Source organism: Eumetopias jubatus, unplaced genomic scaffold, assembly GCF_037043125.1.
Source record: "Eumetopias jubatus isolate StellerSeaLion01/CBP00866 unplaced genomic scaffold, mEumJub1_p1.0 scaffold_2, whole genome shotgun sequence".
In the NCBI taxonomy this organism is placed as follows: Eukaryota; Metazoa; Chordata; class Mammalia; order Carnivora; family Otariidae; genus Eumetopias; species Eumetopias jubatus.
Genome location: NW_028274808.1, coordinates 37,710,899 through 37,734,399, shown reverse-complemented (window position 1 = coordinate 37,734,399; position 23,501 = coordinate 37,710,899). Strand labels below are relative to the sequence as shown.

The 23,501-nt window shown below is 39.9% G+C and overlaps 1 protein-coding gene across 1 annotated transcript in view; it reads left to right on the top strand.

Annotated features, from left to right (window-relative positions):
* The window catches only part of ZMAT4 (zinc finger matrin-type 4), a 240,757-nt gene that overhangs the window by 109,143 nt on the left and 108,113 nt on the right, over positions 1-23,501 (top strand). The window contains exon 3 of the mRNA XM_088021315.1: positions 15,584-15,740. Coding sequence (XP_087877441.1) covers positions 15,584-15,740 — 157 coding nt within the window. The remainder of the gene's footprint in view (positions 1-15,583; positions 15,741-23,501) is intronic.

Sequence of the window (23,501 nt, the reverse complement as noted above, 5' to 3'; positions counted from 1 at the left end):
ACCTAAAGGAGCTAGAGAAAAAAAACAGCAAATAAAGCCTAAACCCAGCAGGAGAAGAGAAATCATAAAGATCAGAGCAGAAATCAATGAAATAGAAACCAAAAGAACAGTAGAACAGATCAGCAAAACTAGGAGCTGGTTCTTTGAAAGAATTAACAAGATTGATAAACCCCTGGCCAGACTAATCAAAAAGAAAAGAGAAATGACCCAAATCAACAAAATCATGAATGAAAGAGGAGAGATCACATCCAACACCAAAGAACTACAAACAATTTTAAGAACATATTAGGAGCAACTCTATGCCAGGAAATTAGATAGATAACCTGGGAGAAATGGATGCATTCCTAGAGATTTATCAACTACCAAAACTGACAGGAAGAAATAAAAAACCTGAACAGACCTATAACCACTAAGGAAATTGAAGCAGTCATCAAAAATCTCCCAACAAACAAAAGCCCAGGGCCAGATGGCTTCCCAGGGGAATTCTACCAAACATTTCAAGAAGAATTAATACCTATTCTTCTGAAACTGTTTCAAAAAATAGAAATGGAAGGAAAACTTCCAGACTCGTTTTATAAGGCCACCATTACCTTGATCCCCAAACCAGACAAAGACCCCATCAAAAAGGAGAATTACAGACCAATATCCTTGATGAACATGGATGTAAAAATTCTCACCAAAATACTAGCCAATAGAATCCAACAGTACATTAAAAGGATTATTCACCACACCCAAGTGGGATTTATCCCTGGGCTGCAAGGTTGGTTTAACATCCGCAAATCAATCAACGTGATACAATCCATTAACAAAAGAAAGAACAAGAATCATATGATCCTCTCAATAGATGCAGAAAAAGCATTTGACAAAGTACAGCATCCTTTCTTGATCAAAACTCTTCAGAATATAGGGATAGAGGGTACATACCTCAATATCATAAAAGCCATCTATGAAAACCTACAGCGAATATCATTCTCAATGGGGAAAAAACTGAGAGCTTTCCCCCTAAGGTCAGGAATGTGGCAGGGATGTCCACTATCACGACTGCTATTCAACATAGTATTAGAAGTCCTAGCCACAGCAATCAGACAACAAAAAGAAATCAAAGGCATCCGAACTGGCAAAGAAGTCAAATTCTCACTGTTTGCAGATGATATGATACTTTATGTGGAAAACCCAAAAGACTCCAGCCCAAAACTGCTAGAACTCATATAGGAATTCAGTAAAGTGGGAGGATATAAAATCAATGCACAGAAATCACTGGCATTCCTATAGCCCAACAACAAGACAAAAGAAAGAGAAATTAAGGAGTTCATCCCATTTACAATTGCACCCGAAACCATAAGATGCCTAGGAATAAATCTAACCAAAGAGGCAAAGGATCTGTACTCAGAAAACTATAAAATACTCATGAAAGAAATTGAGGAAGACACAAAGAAATGGAAAAACGTTCCATGCTTATGGATTGGAAGAACAAATATTGTGAAGATGTCAATGCTACCTAGAGCAATCTACACATTCAGTGCAATCCCCATCAAAATACCATCCACTTTTTTCAAAGAAAGGGAACAAATAATCCTAAAATTTGTATGGAACCAGAAGAGACTCCGAATAGCCAGAGGAATGTTGAAAAAGAAAAGCAAAGCTGGCGGCATCACAATTCCGGACTTCCAGCTGTATTACAAAGCTGTCATCATCAAGACAGTATGGTACTGGCACAAAAACAGACACATAGATCAATGGAACAGTATAAAGAGCCCAGAAATGGACCCTCAACTCTATGGTCAACTAATCTCTGACAAAGCAAGAAAGAATGTGCAATGGAAAAAAGACAGTCTCTTCAACAAATGGTGTTGGGAAAATTGGACAGCCACATACAGAAGAATGAAACTGGACCTTACACCACACAAATAGACTCAAAATGGTTGAACTCAATGTGAGACAGGAGTCCATCAACATCCTAAAGGAGAACACAGCAGCAACCTCTTCTACCTCAGGTGCAGCAACTTCTTCCTAGAAACATTGCCAAAGGCAAGGGAAGCAAGGTCAAAAATGAACTATTGGGACTTCATCAAGATATAAAGCTTTTGCACAGCAAAAGAAACAGTTAACAAAACCAAAAGACAACCGACAGAATGGGAGAAGATATTTGCAAATGACATATCAGATAAGGGGCTAGTATCCAAAATCTATAAAGAACTTACCGAACTCAACACCCAAAGAACAAATAATCCAATCCAAAAATGGGCAGAAGACATGAACAGACATTTTTCCAAAGAAGACATCCACATGGCCAACAGACAGATGAAAAAGTGATGAACATCGCTTGGCATCAGGGAAATCCAAATCAAAACCTCAAGGAGATACCACCTCACACCAGTCACAATGGCTAAAATTAACATGTCATGAAACAACAGATGTTGGCAGGGATGTGGAGAAAGGGGAACCCTCCTACACTGCTGGTGGGAATGCAAGCTGGTGCATCCACTCTGGAAAACAGTATGGAGGTTCCTCAAAAAGTTGAAAATAGAGCTACCATATGATCCAGCAAGTGCACTACTGGGTATTTACCACAAAGATACAAATGTAGGGATCCGAAGGGGTACACGCACTGTGATGTTTATAGCAGCAATGTCCACAATAGGCAAACTGTGGAAAGAGCCAAGATGTCCATCGACAGATGAATGGATAAAGAAGAAGTGGTATATATATAGATATATATAGATATAGATCTAATGGAATATTATGCAGCCATCAAAAGGAATGAGATCATGTCATTTGCAACGACGTGGATGGAACTGGAGGGTGTTATGCTGAGTGAAATAAGTCAGTCAGAGAAAGATGTGTATCATATGACCTCACTGATAGGAGGAATTCTTAATCTCAGGAAAGAAACTGAGGGTTGCTTGAGTGGGGGTGGGGTGGGAGGGATGTGTTTGCTGCGTGATAGACATTGGGGAGGGTATGTGCTATGGTGAGTGCTGTGAATTGTGTAAGACTGTTGAATCACAGACCTATACCTCTGAAACAAATAATACATTATATGTTTAAAAAAAAAAACGATAGCAGGAAGGGAAAAATGAAGGGGGGCGGGAATCAGAGGGGGAGATGAACCATGAGAGAATATGGACTCTGAGAAACAAATAGAGGGTTCTAGAGGGGAAGGGCATGGGGGGATGTCTTAGCCTGGTGATGGGTATTAAAGAGGGCACATTCTGCATGGAGCACTGGGTGTTATGCACAAACAATGAATCATGGAACCCTACATCAAAAACTAATGATGTAATGTATGGTGATTAACATAAGAATAAAAATTAAAAAAAGAACACATCTTTACATGAGCAAATTCACACTGTAACATGTCATTGCCACTATATACATATCAGTATTGGGTATGAACTTTATGCCAAATGACACTTGTCTTTCCTTAGACAAAGCAATATAGTTGGTAAAAGAGCAAAGGAGGGGTTATTTTATGTGGAAAACAGATTTGCATGACTGAGTTAGAATTGGTTAATGGATGGCCCCTTCTAGTCATTCCTTCAGCAACTATTTATGTCATGCTTGTTGAGTTTCCTCTGTATATCCAGACCTGTGGCAGACAATGGAGATGAAAGGAAGGATTATTCCAAAATTAATCATGTCTTCAAGATGTTTTTGGAGAGATGATCCTAAAAAAACACTAGTAAAACAATTAAAGGCCAAGACCTAATCAAAACTTACAGCACAGATGTTGAGGGAGAGAGGTCAGCAGTGAAGACGTGGATGAAGTTCACAGAAGTCCTGAAAGGGCCCCTGGACAAATGGGCCTTGACATCTAGATGTGATTTGAATAGACTGGGAGAAGAGAGAATAGCATGACCTGAATGGAGTGGAACAGGACGCATGGGAGAGAGAGTGGCAGAGAAGATTGATCAGGACCCTGCAGTCAAGTAGGAAGCATGTCTTCTGGGTCTTTGGGTCCCAATAAAGTGGGAAAGAAGGGAAAGAGACATCCTTTCCTGTTCCTGCCTCTTTTCAAAGTTAAATACCAGACTATAAGCAACAATATACACAACACTGGAAAAATTTGCATTTATTGGACAATTCATCTTACTACAGAGTATGCGCTGAGAAGTACAGTTGCTTCTGCCTCTAGCAGGGCTGTCGGATGGCTCTTTCCTTTAGGTGTAGCTCTGTAGCAGCTGCAGGTAGAGTTCCATTATAGCTGTAAAATGCCTTTAGCCAAAATAAACTTCAATGACCAGAATTCCACGGATGGCCAGCTAGTGCTCAGAGGCATTTCAAATATTACTAGAGAGCCCACGTGAACAAAATGTTTCTCATTATTTTTTCCTTTCTCAATGGATCTGCTTCCATATAAGGCAGATCCACATAAATGCATCTGTTAGGCTTTTTCTTTTCTATAACAGCTTTATTGAGATATAACTCATTTATATCTACAGTTCACCTATTTATAGTATACCATTCAAGGGTTTTTAGTATATTCACGGAGTTGTGTAACTATCACCACAATACCTAGAGCATCATCATCACTAAAAGGAAAACCCCTTCGTGTTTGCTCCCCATGTTCCCTAACCTCTCCATCCCTGCTCTCCTACTCCTTGACAATCTAATCTACTTTCTGAATTATAGATTTTTCTATTCTGAAAATTTCATTTAAAAGGAATCATACAGTGTATGGTCTTTTGTGATTGGCATTTTTCACTTAGCATACTGTTTTTAAGATTCATGTGTGTTTTGCCATATGTTGGTACTCAATTTTTTTTTCTTTTGCTGATAATATGCCATTGTATGGATATAGCACATTTTATTTACCTGTTCTGCAGTCGATGGCCATATGAGCTGTTTCCACTACTGGGCTATTATAAAGTATACTGCTATGAATATTTATGTACAAGTTTTTATGTGGACATATATTTTTATTTCTCTTGAATGAAATATATATTCATTTCTCACTTTTCCTGGTAGTTATGTTGTATAAAGTCACCAACTCTGAATTAGCAAATACTGAGCCATTGTTCCAAGGGGGAATATAGGGTTAAGTGCCTGCAAGTTGCTGGTCACAAGACCTTCATCAGCTAATCAATACATAAACTTGTTTTATGTGTGTTTCTATTTAAAGATGCATTATTTAATGTATTTCTTACAAATGATTGATTATATGTAGTACTTCTTTATAATAAAACCCTAGCTGAGAAGACTAACATTTTCCTGACTCTGGGTAACATGGTAAATCCCACTGGCTTTTAGCTTTATAAAGCTAACAATGCTGTTCCTTACGCTCTTACTATCTCACGCATCCACAAATTTAACCACTTTTCCATATTTTCCATAGCTTCATTGTGCACTATAGATAATGTTTTAGCTTTTTCTGGAGTGGTTTCACATACATATCAGCAAATTTCCTCTTCCTTATTCTGGACGTACAGTATTATCAATTAACATGGAACTCACAGCCAACATCACTATTACTCATGCCTCAATGAAACTTATTTAACACATGTATGTCCTCTGTAAAGTACATCACGATCTTTTTGTGCTTCAGAACACTAGGCAGCGCTTCAGCATTACCCTTGGGGTCATTTTAGGCAGTGAAATCACCAACAAAAAGCACAGAAATGCAAAATACATGGCACTAAATATACCATGAAAACAACACTTGTTTATAGTATAAGAGGTGAAACAAGAAGGCAGAGCTTTGCCTTGTTCAGTCTCAGCTGGGATCAAGCATGTCAGGTGACTCAAACTTTTTGCCCCTCTGCACATGTCCATGAATGACAGAAATGCTATAAGTGTTGATTTGGGGGTTACACATAGATATTTGCAACTAGGTAAATTTGCAAATGAATATGTATGTGTAACAAAGATTGTACCTAGAAATGGAATTGTTGGGTCATATGGTGACTCTGGGTCTAAACTTTTGCAGTACTGCCAGATGGCTTTCCAGTGTGGCTGCAGCATTTTACATTCTTGCCAGAAGTGTGTGAGAGCTCCTAATTCTTCACATCCTTGCTAATACTTTTTATTACCCATCTTTTTCATTCTTGCCATCCTAGTGGTTGTGAAGTGGTGTCTTGTTGTGGTTTAATTTGCATTTCTTGATCGTTAATGATGTCAAGCATATTTTTATGTTGTTATTGGCCATTTGTATATTTTCCTTGTGGAAATGTCTATTCAGATCCTTTGCAAACTTTTAAATTTGGGTTATTTTCAATACCAGTAAGGAGACTGCAATACCACACTTTCAGTAATGGATAGAATGACTAGGCAGAAGGTTAATAAGGAAATAGGAGGACTGAGAAGACTTAAAACAACTTGACCTCCAACAGACACATATAAAATTGTCTACCTGTCCCTTTAATTCTATCAACTTTTGCTTCCTGAATTTTCTAACTACATATGTAGTTATATGTATGCATATATATAATTATCATATCTTCCTGGTGGCTCAGCACTTTAATCATTACACAATGTCCCTCTTTATCTTTAGTAAAAATTTTTGTTTTGAAGTTGTACTTTATTTAATATTAGTTTGATAGCCACTACAACTTTCTTGTAGATGCTGTTTGCCTGATATAGCTTTTAATTCTTTTTACTTTTATCCATCTGTATCATTGAAGCTAAAGTGTTATCTCCTCAATACAACATATAGATTAGTCATGTTTTCCTTTTTATCTAATCTTACCATCACTATATTTTGATTAGATTTTTATATTATTTTCAAATGTAGTGTTATTATTGCTAGAGTTGGATTTATGTGTACCATCTTACTTTTATTTTAGGAATAGTGTCTTTTTTGTTCTTTTATTTCTTCTTTACCACATTCTTTTTCATTAAGAAAATATTTTGTCCTGCAAAATTTTAATTCCTTTAGTGACTATTCCCTATATTATTTTGAACTTTTTCTGTAGTGGTTGCTTTAGGGCTTGCCATATATATCTCAATTTATTGGAAATTTATCCTAATTGTACCTAGATATAGAAATGTATAGCTATCTTCTCTCTTCCCCTTTTTGTGCTATTATTGTTATGCATATTAGATCAATTTATGTTATAAACCCAACAATATATTGTTATAATTGTTAATCCACATAATTTTCAGAATTATTTATTTATTTATTTATTTATTTATTTATTTATTTATTTATTTATTTAGAGAGCCTGGGGGAAGGGGCTGAGGGAGAGAGAATCTCAAGCAGACTCCCCAGTGAGTGGAGAGTCCAATGCAGGGTTCCACGTGGGGCTCAATCTCATTACCCTGAGATCATGACCTGAGCCAAAATCAAGAGTCAGACACCTAACTGACTGAGCCACCCAGGTGCCCCAGTTAATCTATATAATATTATATTTTTCAAAGAAGCTGAGAAAATAAATGTGAGCTGGATATATTTTAGTGTTTGTTGTATTAACCTTCTTATTTACCCTTTTTGGGTCTTATCATTTGTTCCTGTGGATTTGAGAATTACAATATGGTGTCATTTCCTTACTCCAGCACAGCTTTGCTTCCACCTACCTCTTCAGTGCTGTTATTGTCAAATATATTATATATGTATATGTTATTGGAATAACGACAAAAATAGATATTTTGTACATATACTTTTTAATTAGTTAAGAAAAGAAAGAAGAAATATGCATTTATAGTGTTTTCTTATAATTACATATTTGCCTTTACTTGTGCCTTTTTTTCTTTTCATAAGAATTTAAATTATTTTCTGGTGTCACTTGCCTTCATCCTGAAGAATTTGCATCAGTATTCCTCATAAGGTGGATCTGTTAGTAACAAATTCTTAGTTTTTTTTTTTAATCTCTAAAGATTTTTATTATTTCTGATGAGAAATTAGCTGTTATGGTGGTTCTCTTGTATGTGATAAGTTCTTTTACTCTGCTACTTGCACATTCCCTTTGTTCTGGCTTTCAGCATTTTTACTGTGATGTATTTGGGTGTAGAACATTTTGTACTTATCCTACTTGAATGTTTAACTTCTCAAATGCATAGATGGATGTTTTTCTTCAAATTTGGGAGGTTTTTGGTCATTATTTCTATGAATATTTTTTTTCTGCCCCTTTCTCTTTCTCTTCTTCTGGTATTACTATTTTATGCATATGTTTGTATACTAATAGGGTTCCACATTTCTCTGAGGACCTGTTCAATTTTCTTTCCCCCCCCCTCCTCTTAGATTACATAATCTCCGTTGATATATCTTCAAGTCCACCAGTTCTTCCTTCTGCAAGTTCACATCTGTTTTAAAATCCCTCTAGTGAATTTTTCATTTCAGTGATTATACTTTTTAACTCCAGAATTTCCATCTGATTCTTTGCTGTAATTTCTATTTATTTGATAATGCATTATCATCATATATTCTCTTCTTTAAGCATTATTTCCCTTATTTTTTGAACACATTTGTAATTGCTTGAAATCTTTGAAGTTGCATTGAAGTCTTTGCCAGTTAAATTTAACATCTGAGACCTTTCTGTAGTTGTTTTCCTTTGTATAGGTTATACTTTCCTGAAATTTTTGCATGTTTTATAATTGTTGTTGAGAACTGAATATTTTGGTTAATATGTTGTAGTGATGCTGGGTACAGATTACCCCATGCTCCAGAACTTGTTGTTGTTATTTGCTTATTTATTTGTCCTGTGTCTTGGCTACTTTAATGTCTAAGGCTATTTTAATAGTGTCTATTTTTCCAAGATGTGCAGCCACTAATGTCCCTGCTCAGCAGCTCAGCCTTAGGAATGAGACAGTCACTGTGGGATGGCTGTGATTTGTACAGGACTTTCTTTGACTGTCTCTTTTTCTGATCTCTGTTAAACTGCCTGCCACTACTGGAATCATACTCATCTTTTAGGCTCTGCTAATTGTAGGATGATTGCTCTGTTGTTTTTGTCAATGCCCTGGAGTATAAGTGCTGTACAATGTGATCTAATTAAATTTTGTACTTTTTGTAAGGCTAGTTTTTGAGTGAAGTCTTCGAAGTTTTTTCTGATTCCAGAAAGGCTCTCCTGAGCTATCTCTTTACCTGGTTCTCTCTGGTAAGCTAGTTGGCCTATGGTTTAGCTTGTTGCTCTAATGGAGCTATCACCTTTCTCTTAATTGCTTACTAGCAAAATCTCCATTGTTTTTTAGGTCAACCTTAGGCTTAAACCTTTCAGTACTCTTTCAAATGAAGTCAGTTCCTTTGGAGAGAGTTTAAAAGCTTTCTGTTCTTATGGACTCTTTCTTCCCCATCTGTTCTTATAGAAAACATTCTGAGCCACTGCTTCAGAGTAAGGAACAGGGACAGTGGCTTTCAGGGACAAGGACAAGGAACAGGGACAGTCCTTTATTAACTAGGCATAAGTGTCAGGGTCTGGTCTCAGTTTGTCTCTCCTGGCATGGAGCCCTTGTCCTACAAGCAGGCTGGGCAAGAGCAATCAGGGTCCCAATATTCTTGGTCTGCTGTGCCTAGGATAGAGCTCCTGTCCTATGAATGAGTGTGGGTCTGGGAAGAGAATATCTGATCTCTTGGCTACATTGCCAGGGATTTATCTTCTGCATCTTGGAGCTAAAGGGCTATAAATGTTGGTTGTCTGACCTTCCTAATATCCCCTAACTGGGAGCTGATGGGAGAGGGAGTCCTATTTTCTTGACCACACCCAATCAGAATGGAACTTCTGTCATGCTTACCTGGACAGTTGGTAGGGAGAGAGAGGGTTATCTCTAAAGTGCCATAGACTCTTGCTATTCTTACTGTACTATATTTTTTAAATAAATATTTCTTAATTTGCTGTTTTCTCTTAGTATAATTTCCAGAGACTTTAAAGAATTTTTTAAAAAATAATCTTTAGCAGTTATTGTTGTTTTGCTGGGAGCAATTGTAGAGAATTTCTCACTCTGACATTCTGGAAGTGAAAATCCCTCTCAGGCTTTTTGTATGCACCTGAAGGAGAATGAAGGCAGTTATCTGAATTAAGTAAAAAAAAAAAAAAAAAAAAACTTGTAAGACATAAGAAGGACTTTCAGGACTTGATTTCTGGCCAGAGTCAGCCAGCCTTTTCCACCTTGATTGGAAACTTCTTACCTTTGTGAAATGCTTTGACTATGCAGCCTTAGGATACTCCACAACTTTTCTTTCTTCCAACAATGTGGACATTACATTGAAAAAGTCTGAATTTTTGCCTCCAGTTTGAAACCCATAATTTAGGATAATCTTAGACTCCCCTTCATTTATTTGATATCTTGGGGCCATTCTCAGTTCTTTAAGCCAGAAACTTTAAATATATTCATTGAGGTCAGTTCATCAAACTTTATGGAATTTCTGCCCTGAGCCATGTATCAACATTGCTCTGGGTGCAGTGGAAGACTCCAGTAAAGATGATATGATCTGTAGCTGTAAGGAGCCATCAATTTGAGATTTAGATAGTCAAGAGTACACAATTAAATTCTACCACTTTGCAGGTACTTGATTAGTATTGAGGTTCTTCTGGGTTGTTGTGTCTCCACCAGGGTCATTAGAATAGTCCAAGTTGTGGTATTTACAATTGTATCATGTGAGTTACATTGGCTTTTTTAGTAAAATATCCAGTAAACATGTCCTGCTGGCTTCAAAGGCTGCCTAACTTCTCAGGACACTAATATAGTTTCTCTATTGTCTGAGACTTAAACTTTCTTGGTCTCTCTTCTACAACTATGGCATAGCTATATTCCATGTTATTTTCTTGCCTAACTATTGTTCTTCTATTATCCTTTGATTTTCCTATATGCTTTTAGGATCATATTGCCCAGGAGAGCAGAAAGCTAGGAATATATGTTAAAACTGTGATGAAACTAACATAAATTTTAGGACAATATTCCCCTAATTGAACCTTCAAGTTAATTTATAAATTGCTGATACTTCTGGTTCTTTTCCTGGCCATTGTCCTGTCAGTCTGAAAGATTTTTGGCTGGCAACTAGACCTCCTTGCCTTATCTGTCTCCTCTTTTGACTTTCATGTCATGTGAATTACTAATCCCACAAACCAACCCTCAACACCACTCACTCAGTAAACATGTATAGGTCCCTCTGTGTGACAGGCATTCTGCCAGGTGCTGGAGCTTCAATACCAATGAGATGATTTTCTTGATCTTATGGAGTTTTGTAGGCTTGTGAGGGGACCAAACATGAAAAGAGACACATGTAATAATCAGTGTTCTATTATAAAAGATGTACAGGACACATAGAGAACCTAAGGCCAATGTTCAATTTTGTAGAGGGAGGCAGAAAAAGCTTAATCTCAAGGAAGCGATGATTAAACTGAACCGATTCTAGAAAGACAAGAAGTGATAAGGAAAGCATGAGAAAGGCTTGGAGATGAAAATCCACACAAATAGGCTTAATTTACATTAATTGTTTTTAAAATTTTATGATTGGGAGAGTGTGAGTCCAATAGAAGACTATGTTTTCTTTTTTATTATTTTATTTTATTATGTTATATTAGTCACCATACAATACATCATTAGTTTTTGATGTGGTGGTCCACGATCCATTGTTTTCGTATAACACCCAGTGCTCCATGCGTACATGCCATTCTTAATACCCATCACTGGGCTAACCCATCCCCCCAACCCCCTCCCCTCTAAAATCCTCAGTTTGTTTTTCAGAGTCCATAATCTCTCATGGTTTATCTTCCCTCCAATCTCCCCCCCTTCATTTTTCCCTTCCTTCTTCTAATGTCCTCCATGCTATTCCTTAGGTTCCACAAATAAGTGAAACCATATGATAATTGACTTTTTCTGCTTGACTTATTTCACTTAGCATAATCTCCTCCAGTCCCATCCATGCTGATGTAAAAGTTGGCTGAGTAATATTCCATTGTATATATGGACCACATCTTCTTTATCCATTCGTCTGTTGAAGGGCATCTCAGCTCTTTCCACAGTTTGGCTATTGCAGACATTGCTGCTATGAACATTGGGGTGCATATGGCCCTTCTTTTCACTACATCTGTGTCTTTGGGGTAAATACCCAGGAGTGCAATTGCTGGGTCATAGGGTAGCTCTATTTTTAATTTTTTGAGGAACCTCCACACTGTTTTCCGAAGTGGCTGTACCAACTTGCATTCCCACCAACAGTGTAAGAGTGTTTCTTTTTCTCCACAACTTCTCCAACATTTGTTGTTTCTTTCCCTGTCCATTTTTGCCATTCTAACTGGTGTAAGGTGGTATCTCAATGTGATTTTGATTTGAATTTCCCTGATGGCTAATGATAATGAACATTTTTTCATGTGTCTGTTAGCCATTTGTATGTCTTCTTCAGAGAAGTGTCTTTTCATGTCTTCTGCCCATTTTTTGACTTGATTCTTTGTTTTTTGGGTGTTGAGTTTGAGAAGTTCTTTATAGATCTTGGATACCAGCCCTTTATCTGTAGTGTCATTTGCAAATATCTTCTACCATTCTGTGGGTTGCCTCTTTGTTTTGTTGACTGTTTCCTTTGCTGTGCAGAAGCTTTTTATCTTGGTGAAGTCCCACAAGTTCATTTTTGCTTTTGTTTCACTAGCTTTTTGAGATGTATCTTGAAAGAAGTTGCTGTGGCCGATGTCAAAGAGGTTACTGCCTATTTTCTCCTCTAGGATTTTGATGGATTCGTCTTACATTGAGGTCTTTCATCCATTTTGAGTTTATCTTTGTGTATGGTGTTAGAGAATGGTCGAGTTTCATTCTTCTGCATATGGCTGTCCAATTTTCCCAGCACCATTTATTGAAGAGACTGTCTTTTTTCCATTGCATATTTTTTCCTGCTTTGTCAAAGATTATTTGACCATAGAATTGAGGGTCCATATCTGGGCTCTCTCTTCTGTTCCATTGGTCTATATGTCTGTTTTTGTGCCAGTACCATGCTGTTTTGGTGATCACAGCTTTGTAATATAGCTTGAAATCGGGCAACGTGATGCTCCCAGCTTTGTTTTCCTTTTTCAACATTTCCTTGGTGATTCAGGGTCTTTTCTGCTTCCATACAAATTTTAGGATTGTTTGTTCCAGCACTTTGAAAAATGTCATTGGAATTTTGATCAGGAGGGCATTGAAGGTATAGATTGCTCTGGGTAGCATAGACATTTTAACAATGTTTATTCTTCCGATCCATGAGCATGGAATGTTTTTCCATCTTTTTGTTTTCTTGATTATACTATTTTCCTTTTATTTTCTGATGCCTTCTCCAATTCTCCAGCTCCCAACCTCCTTAGTAACAGAGAAAAGGGTCATACTCATCTAACACAACATCTCACATATTTGGCAGGTCCTTAAAAATGTGTTGAATGAATGAGTATCCTAAATCAATTGATCATTAACCAGTTTAAAGGCAGTTCTTTGCCCTAGAAACTATTTCTGAGTATACTTCATATACTGATACCAGTCCCTGTGTTGGGCTTCCAGCCTTTCTGTAGAAATGTCTACATCTTAGAGCTCCAGGAAGAAGGGCCAGGTTTGGCTGGTACTTTTGCTAGAAGTGCAGAAGGGATGCACAGATTGTAAATAGGTGTAGAGTATAGCTTTGGCTTATGATCTTACTACAAATTTTAAGAAAAATTACATGGTTTGACTTAAAGTATGCATAATAAGGTGAAAAATGAGTTATTCAAGCATCCACTTTCACCTTAACAACTTTCTTTTTCTTTTCTTTCTTTCTTTCTTTTTTTTTAATGTAAGATCAATATCCCTTAAAATATAATGGAAAGTACCAGTTTGGGTCTTTCAGCCCTCATGAGGTATCCACTCCTCATTTACTAGGCTCAGACACTTTAGTAACTCCCTGATTTGTAATTTCCTGTTATTTCTGGGCTTTAACTTCCTCCATGGGTTCTGTGCCATCTCCTAGGTATGGTTGGAGAGGTAGGTGAAGAAATGCCAACTCTTCCTGTCCTGCTTGGTCTAGTTAGTTCCCATAGTATACAGCACAAAGGTGTGAAAGCATTAGTGATTTTATTTATTTATTTATTTATTTATTATTTATTTCTGAGGGTGAAGGGAAAACTCAAAGGAACTCAAAGCTTTAAGTTTGAGTTTACTGCTGATAGCAGTAAGGATGACTCAGTAGACATAGTCTCATGCCTTAACCACGTGTCCTGCCCTAAATATTTGTCTCTGTCCAGGAAAAGACCTTTGGGAGGAGCTTCTCTTCTTTATATAGGGTCCATTTCCTCTCAGTGATCCCCAACCCCTGGCACTACATTTCCTCAAATCTCACCCATTAACTGTGATAAAGGGGTCAGGGAGGCAGACTAAGATTTAATAATCTAAGGTCAAGAGAATAAATGGCAGTGGGTACCCCCCCACACCAATGATAATACTCCTCCCAAAGACAAACATTAATTATGAGAGAAGAATTACAGATGAATGCCTTAAAGAGAAATGAGTTATTTTTCTAACTGCCACATAATTTGCAAGACAACACTCTCTCCAGCAGTCTGGACATCTTATTATTTTGCAGAAAATACATAATTCCCTTTTCTCCATCCTATCCCCACCTTCATCCTTCTGCTCATGCCATTTTAAATTGCACTCTTTGGGCCTGCTTAGAATAAGAGAAGGGGCTATTATGGGGCCAGGTCCTCATCCAAGGCTGCTCTTTAATAGAAAGATGCCTCATGATTGCTGTCCCATTAAGGAATAGATTAACTCCTTATCTGAGAGTCTGCCTTACCCTCAATTTCTAACTAGCAGGAAAGGAGCCCATGGATTAATCTTCCCCTTGTATGATATAGGTAATTGATGGTCTTTGTGCACAATAGCCAGGTCACATGATCTAACAAAGGATTTTTTTTTCTGATTCATGCTTCACTTTCATTGTCTTACAAAAGAATAAAAATCAAGCTGAATTTAAGTATTTTGTGCTGGGTTTAACTGATCACTATTCCCAAAGAAAAGAAAATTATACAAACTCTCCTAGAAAATTCAGCCAGCATGGTCATCGTAACTTTATGATATATACTCCAGTTAATTAAGAAAAATGTTCAAGTCATCAAATAAATCTTAAAAAAAGAAAATCTTGAATATGTGGCCATGTATCCTGGTGAGGCTAAAATCGGTGAAAGACAGAGCTGAATGCCAAATGATAATTTCTGCTAAATAATTCAGACTATCTGAACTCTGATATTTTACTTACTTAAATGAGTATAATGGTTACAATTAGAGACTGTCTCCCTCATGGTGGCGGACACAATGTGCTCTCACCTCATCGTGGACCCTGTTTTCCTTGGGTAACTCACATTTGCACATGTCTCCTGTATTCCCTGTGTCTGGCACTAGTAACCACTAAATAAATATAGGTTGAAGTCCGTAACTGAAAATGTTTTGATGATGATTGTCATGAAGAAAAAAAAATGTTGCAGAGCAAAAACTAGACATTTCAATGAGAAAGCATGTACTGAATGGAGCACTGGGTGTTATACACAAACAATGAATCATGGAACACTCCATCAAAAATAATGATGTAATGTATGGTGATTAACATAACATAATATAAAAAGGTCTATGGTATATCTTATTTTCAACAGAATGGAATGGGAAGAAAGAAATTTTAGGACTCGGGGTTCCCTCTAATGTTATTTTTTTTCTTTCTTCCTTGTAGGGAAGTGACGCTGATATGGTGGATAAGAATAAATGCTGTACACTCTGTAACATGTCCTTTACCTCGGCAGTGGTGGCTGACTCACATTATCAAGGCAAAATCCATGCCAAAAGGTTAAAACTGTTGCTAGGAGAGAAAACCCCACTAAAGACCACAGGTATGTGTGTGAACAATGACCACGGGAGACGCTGAAGTCGGAGCGCTGTGCCTGTCCCAATAATTGTGCTCCCTCTTCAGAAGAGGCTGCCTGAATAGAGTCTAAAAGTAGATGCCCTTCAAAATCTAAAGGGACGGGCAGGTAGCTCAGCAGACCTTGCTGTCCTAAGACTATTAAATACAATTGCAGGTGCTCAGTCTCTCACCCTTGCTCTGTCAGATTAGTAATTCAGCAGCTGGCATCTTCTGCAAGGCTGTTTGCATCCTGCAAGATGTTGTCTATCATATTCATTATATCTTATGTAAGATACTGTACCTATTATGTAATGAATGCTGTTCTTCCGTAGCTTCAGTGTGTAATCCGTATGGGTAACAGGTGGTGTTTTGTGTCTAGTGGGTCGATTCACTGCCTGTGCCTGTGTAATGCAGGCTATCATCCTGCCCTTATCTTGGTGAGGGTGGGCATGAGGAAAACTGTGATCTTTAAAAACAGTTTCCTTTGTAGACAACTAAGGTGTTTTTTATTCCCCCTGCTCCGAGGTGACAATTACTGTTGTTGTCTGTAATTCAAGCCTGTTAACTTTCACAACAAAAAGCTTAAATATTGATAAAAGATCATTTGACCCTGTAATTGCTCAACCAAAATAATTCTTCATAAGTCTATCCAATTATGAGACTAAAATACTGTTATAATTGAATTGAGTTAGACTATTTGGACAGGGTTTAAATTGTGGTGAAGATGTTCCTAGGCTGGGTTATAATCGCAAGAAGTTGGGGTATATTTCATGATGTCTATCCTTCCAATGCAATTAAAATTTAGCAGTGCATTTTATCTTTCTGTCTAATGAATCGTGCATAAATCGTGGGCATGATTATTTTTTAAATGGTATTTTGGAGATTGGAGAGAGCCTAAAACAATACTTGGCTTTTATTCTCACCAGTGTTTTCCTTAGGAAAAATATCTTCATTCACCTAGGTAATAGCAAGTAATCTTTCCACTGTATTTTTCTACTTAGTTTAACTAAAGGGTGTTGTTTTTGTAAAGGTGGCTATGACGTTCAGATATAGGACAGGGTTGCAAAACACCTGAAATCTTGAGCTTAGCTCGGCTTTTTCCTGGGCACACTCCATGTGCTAGCATTTTATAAGCAGTCACTTGGTTGAAACTCCTGATTCTTGCTCTCTGAAAGGTTGGATATTCACCTTGTAACCTACTCCCCAACAAATTTCCTAAAATAGACACCTCAAAGAAACAGTCACTGGAAAATTTTTACCTGTTTTCCACGAATGAGTAACTAGCCCATTTGTTCTTTCTGCCTAAGCAGAGAATTGCTGTTAAATTTAATTTTAGATGTAGTGATGGAAGAGGAGAAGCTCTATCTTTGTTTATCATGTCAATTAACAAAGGGGAGAGTTATTATTTCCGTAAAAAAATATTACCACGTGGCACAGATAGTTCTTTGTGAATTTAAATATATCCTCCAGATAACCAAGCACCAGTTTGTTTTCCTGAATTCAAATACCCTCCGAGCTGGTAAATATAACTTGGGGGTAATTTGTTAGTTCCCATCAGTATATTCCAAACGAAATATCAAGAGCACTTAAACTGCACACTTGACTTCATGACTTTGTTTTGATGTCCACAGAGCTGGCCCAGTCATCAGTGTGACCAAAATCACGTTGCCAGTTAGGCCAGAAGGGGATGGGGGTGGGACGGGAGGTAAGTAGCTCTATCAGCTTGTAGCTTGAGCTGGGGAAACAGATTTCAGCTGCTTTATGCCAGAATCTCCCTTCCTCATCTAACTCACAGTGCCCAGGCTGCACATCCCGCTTCTGGAGCTTAGGCTCTCATCCGTTCTCTTTAAAGCTGCCTGGACCTGAAAGGGTCTTGGAGGATAGCAACACCAGACAGAATTAGAGGGTCTGGGAGCTAAATTGGTCCCTGGGCTTGGGTTGATGTCAACCCAGCTGCTGGCAGGGACCAGAGGAAGCAGTGTGTCCTGCTAGGGCCAGGTAAGTCATTAGGTACAAGGATAAGCAGAGGGTAGGCATTGGGAGGTGTGGCAGAGGATACGATTTGAGGGCTTAATGGGAGAGTGGAACCTAGCAATGGAGAGTCTAGGGACAGAGATCCTGCAGAGAACAAGCTGGGCACTGGCATTGGGAAAGTCTGCCAGGTGGTAGCAGGGCCTTGGCTGCAGCCTGGTGAAAGTAAAGACTGTTAGAGTGTGACAGGGCACCATAATTTAAGGCAAGAGAACTGGGATAGAAGTCAAGTGTAAGGAACAAATCAGGAACCTGGTTTCCAGACTGAGGATATAGGTTGAAGCTTGATCTCAAACACAAATTCACACACTGTAAGTAAGGATAAGGACCAAGAGGCATGAGAAAAGAACACCTAGGCCATGGGCTTCCTGAGCTACTAAGTTCAATATCTCCAGCTCCCTGAACAGAGTCAGGATGACCCATCCTTCCTTGCTGCCTGAGGCCAAGCCCATTGGACATTCTCGAAGGACGTCACCCTCTAAGCTGTGGCTGCCCTATGCACATCTAGGAACAGCTCTGCCTAATCAACCAGCTTGGCTTGAAATTATTTCTGTAATGAAAACAAAAGGGGAAAAAAAAGAACATATAAAACCCAAACCAACTGAATTAAGATGCTAGAGAGAATCAAGTCCCCTGCTCAGGTATGCCGTGTAAGCTACCCCTCCCAGAACCACAGGCTCTTGAACTGTAGTGATTTCTGGGTAGGGATAATTGAAGCACAACTCCGTGTTTCCCCCAGCTACTCTATCTGATGAGGGTGAGCAATTGGTGTCTGTGAATCATTACCTTTCCACCTACTCAAGATGTGCTTTGATCAAGCATCAACTGGATATCTTGCAGAATTATTGCAGTTAGAGTTGTCTTCTGCAGATGGGAACATGTTTACTAGAATTTCTGAAATGCTTGACAGAGCTGCTGGCACAAATACCAGCTCCCATTCTTGTTGTTTAGTGTGCTTCAGAATTTCTGTTCTTGTTCATGATGAAAGCTTGAGGAGAATTCTCAGCCCACTGTATTCTCGAAGGGTCAGCAGACCTCAGCATGGATGTCTAGCCCAAATTGGAGGCTGGCCAGGGGTTGCCACACCATGAGAAGGATTTAGAGGAGGTATAGTCCAGAGGTTGGAACAGTGAAAGGCATGACAATCCTCTCTTTAGGGGGAGAATAAAGGAAGCAGAGGTGGTTTAGCATGGAAAAGAGATTGCTCAGGGGCAAATCTTTGGAAGGCTGTTATGGGAAAAAAGAGATTCATGGTGTGTGTGTGAGTGTGAAAGGGTATGTAAAAATATATGAGTGTGTGTGAGTGGGAGTGTGTGAGAATAGGTGAGCATATGTGCATGTGTGTGCATGTGTGAGTGTGAGAGAACATTGTGAGAATACATGAAAGTGTGTGTTTATGTGTGCGTGGGTGTGAGTTATGTAAGAATATGTGAATGTATGTGTGTAAAAGAGTGTGTCAGAATATGTGAGTGTGTGAGAGAATATATGTGTATGCATGTGTGTCAGAGAAAGTGTGCAAGAATGTGTGTGAGAATATGTGAGAGCATCTGTATGTGTGTGTGTGAGTGTGTGAGAGCATTATGAGAATATGTGAGTGTGTGTGCGTGTGAGTGTGTGAGAATATGAGAGTGTGTGAGAGAATATATGTGTATGCATGTGTAAATCTGAGTGTGTGAGTGTGAATGCATAAGTATAAGTGTGTGAGAATGTGAGAGTATGTGAGTGTGTGTGAGAATATGTGAGAATGTGTATGTGTGTGTGAGTGCATCTGAGGGAGTGTGTGAGTGTGTGCTTGGATGCAACAGATGTACCCAATGAGTGGGTAGAAAATTAGGGAGCTAGGTCTGAACTCAAGATAAGAAAAAGATTACTAAGTTTCAGAGATATTAGATTTCTGTCATGAAACCAAAAGGAAAGCCAACCAACTGGATAAGATGCTGGAGAGAGCAGCGCCCTGCTCAGGTATGCTGCTGTGTAAGCTGTCCCTCCAGAGTAGCAGGCCCTGGAGCTGACAGCAGACTCAGGTGGGATGTGTGGCCGAGGGGGCGGGGTGTTGTTGAAGCAGAAGCTGGTTGATACTTGGCAGGGTATTTCTTGAGGGGATTCCATCCGGAGACATCAGCCAGATGACATTTAAAGTCTTTCCACCCCGATTCTCTGCCCAATGCTACCTGTAGGCTTGACCCACTGACCTGATAGGCAGCAAGAATGATGGTCTGGGAGTCAGGAAACAGGAGCCCAGGCCCCAGCTTGGCCTAAGGTACTGTGTGATCTTTGGTAGGTCCATTATCCTTTCCAACTTCACTTGTCTCATCTGTCATTTCATTCTAACTCCAGATGCTGTTACCTCATTGGCCCTTTTATGGAGCAAACGATAGATTTAAAAAGCTTTGGAAAGTAGAAGGTTATTCACAGGTGAGCATGTGGTAAATAAATTGATGGGGTGGGGGGACAGCCTAACTCCTTTCTATCAAAGACTCTGACTTCCTGGTTAACATGGGGTTGTTCAAATACTACCTTGGGAACAGCACAAAGGGACATCGTGTGTGTCTCCTTGGAGACAAGACTGTCTGGGATAAGTTCCATGACCAAGGCAGGCAGGGCCTAGCACTGGAGCTGCCCACTGGAGTTAGGCAGTGCTGGTGGGCATGGGGGCTCAGGGGATGGCTGCTGGGCTGAGGAGACAAAAGGGCCCTGGGCGTGAAGGAGACCCGTCAGGAGGAGAGAGACCCAGTCACTAAGCTGGGGGGTAGCACCCTGGATCAGCAACTGATAACTGGCAAGTAAATGCAATAGAAAATAATTTTCAAGACTAGAACTCAAGATCTTCAATGATAAAAGAAGGAACCAGACAACCAAATGAGGGCCCACAGAGGGTACAGATCTCGGGAATGCAGAAGAAGCTGTGTTAGCAGAATTGAAACACAAAGTGATAAGGGGCTAGAAGCCGATGCCGAACCTCAGAGGTCAGGCTGCCGATCCTTGAATTCTGCTTAATTAATTCCAAATCCCCAGGGACTTGGGATTTGGCCCTGGATGCCTTTCACAAGGAGCTGAGTCTGTGGGTGGAAGGTGAGCACTTCCAACGGAGTGAGGAGGATGAGGAACCAGACAGAGCCTTGAGGACATATGCGCTGCGTGATGGCTTCATTCTGGGATCCTGGGCCCTTCACTGTGGCTTTTCCCAAGTGGCTGCTTGGGTGGTGCATAAGGGTGTGTGCTGGAGGGCTGCAGGTCTGCCAGTGACCCAGCGCTGAGGGCAAGACCACTGCCTGCAGGAGACCAGATAATGGTTTCCAAGGATGTCCCTGTGCTGATCCCCAGAGTCTATGAATAGGTTACACAGGAGGAGTTAAGATTGCATATGGAATTAAGATTTCTGACCTCTGGAATGATAATAAAATAAAATTGTGCTGTTTAAAGCCATTAAACGTGTGGTAATTTGTTATAGCAGCCTCAGGACAGACACAGACCTAAGAACAGACTTGGCCAAACAAGGCGGTCCTTGATGTGCATCCCACATATCTACCTCAGGGAAGCTCGAATGCAGTGCAGGCAACACTGACGTCACTCTGGCCGGGGACTTACCTGAGGGACAAAAGGTCTATTTTCATATTGGGGTCTTATTCCCCAAATACAACTTATTACTATACTGTGCAAGACCTCTGGTCTATTTCCATTGAGAGCAAGGTGAATTCCTTCTCCTAGCATGCAGGAGCTTGTATAGGTTAGTTCTTCTGGGCCTCCCACATTATTTCCTCTATCTGCTCCACACACCTTCTCCAGACAGGTCTCCTGTACCACCAGCCCGCTGCTCCTTCCCTGCCATTGTCCTATAGCCCAGAGGCCCTTCCCTCTTCCTGCTGTGGGTCTCCATAGCTTCATCTCCAGAGCATCGGTCTCCACGCGGTCTCCGAAGTGTGTCATGGCCACTGGAAATCGCAAGGCATATGGCACTGGCTTTAAAGGGAGACATATGGGGGCCTCTCCCTTTATTAGCAGAGGACCTCACTTGCCTCAGCCTCCTTTTCCCCATCTGTACGGTGGGTATAATGCTATGACTTCTATTAAGGGTTTTCCATGATGATTATACGAGCTGGTTAATAAATGCGAAGTGCTTAAATCTGAACTCTGTCCACTCAGGAAATGGAGCTGTTTTTATTTACTCTTCTCTGAATGCTGTGCCATATAATTTTGCCCTTAAAATATCTTATTGTCTATTGTCCACGGCTGCTTCGCTTCAGTGAGTTTACCTCACCCATAAGTCTTTAAGCACTCTTCACAGAGGAACCATGTCTCCATACTTATTCTGAATTCTGCCATATTCCTGTATACAGGCATGCCTGCCATGTTCTTCTCCATGACAGAGAATGACAGAAAATTGTAATCTGGTGTTCAGACCCTGCTTGAGGACTAGTGCAAACACAGAAGTATGGGCCAGGGTACATGATCACAGAAACCTGGGGAAAAAGAAGAATGAAAACAGCCACAGAAATCTGCCAAACAAAACATTAATCCATTGTGACTGGGTAGATACGGGGAAAGGGGAAGAGCCAAGAGAAATAAGCAGGAGATCAGATTTGAACAGAGGTTAAGTTGGAAGATGAGAGAAACAGCCTGAATGCTCAAAAGGCTGGCCACTGAGGGTTTGGATTTTGTGCTGGGGGCTCTGGATGTGTGCCAGGCAGGGAGCTGTTAATAAAGGTGTTGGCCCAGCCATCCAGGATGCAGACTAGCTGATACCAGCAGTCTTAGGAGAAGCACAGCAGTCTTGGGAGGAAGCCAGTGCAAAGTGCTGGGGTGGGGGCAGATAAGAACTGTGAGCCGGGAAGATCTCTGGGTAAAGATCAGGAGATGGAGAAGGAAGCTGAGTTGGGAATCCAAGGGGCATCAGGTATGTCAGATGGGAGCAGGACAGAGCAAAGTCAGGGCTGGGTGATTCTGCCAAATCCATTATTGTCGGTGGCCTCTCAATTGCCCCTCCCTCATGGAAGGCAGTGTAGCTTCTAACACGGAGCTCAACCGATGCTTAAGACGTGTCACGGTTGCTTCCAGGAGTGGCTGCAGGGAGTCCTAGCTGCCTCTAAATGGAGCTTCTTACTAAGTGGAGGCTCAGCCAGCTCCAGTCCCACCGGGCTTTCTGGCCATAGGTAGTTCAGACTGCATCAAGTATGGGGCCCTCTGTTGGTGACTGACTCACCCAGTGAAGCTGGCATTCCCAGACAGAAAATGTCCACCCCAAGGGATAGAAGTCATTTCTCCATCAAAGTTGAAATTCCCTCATCTGGTACCTGCCATAAGAGAATTCATAACGTGGAGGTTTATTTCATTATTTTCTTAGCTTAGTTCCTCTCAACAAACATCCTGTGTCCTGGAAACACAAAGGTGAATGAGACACCCCTTGCCCTCTGGAGGCTCCTCATGGAGTAGGAGGGAACACAGACACTGGAATACAATAAACCACACACTGGGAAGGTCTACAAATGCAATAGGATATTGAATAGGTTAAAGTAATTGTAGTTGGAATGTTTGAAAAGTATTTATGAGGAGAGCCATTTAAGTGAGGTCTTAATAACCGCCTAACCAATGGGGATTGTTAGGGAAGGGTCTCAGTTTCTCAAAGGAATCCTTAATCTAGACCTGGGTTTCTCATCTCAGGAGTCTCGACATTCTCCATTGGGAGAGGGGTTGTTCTGTGGACCACAGGATGTTTAGC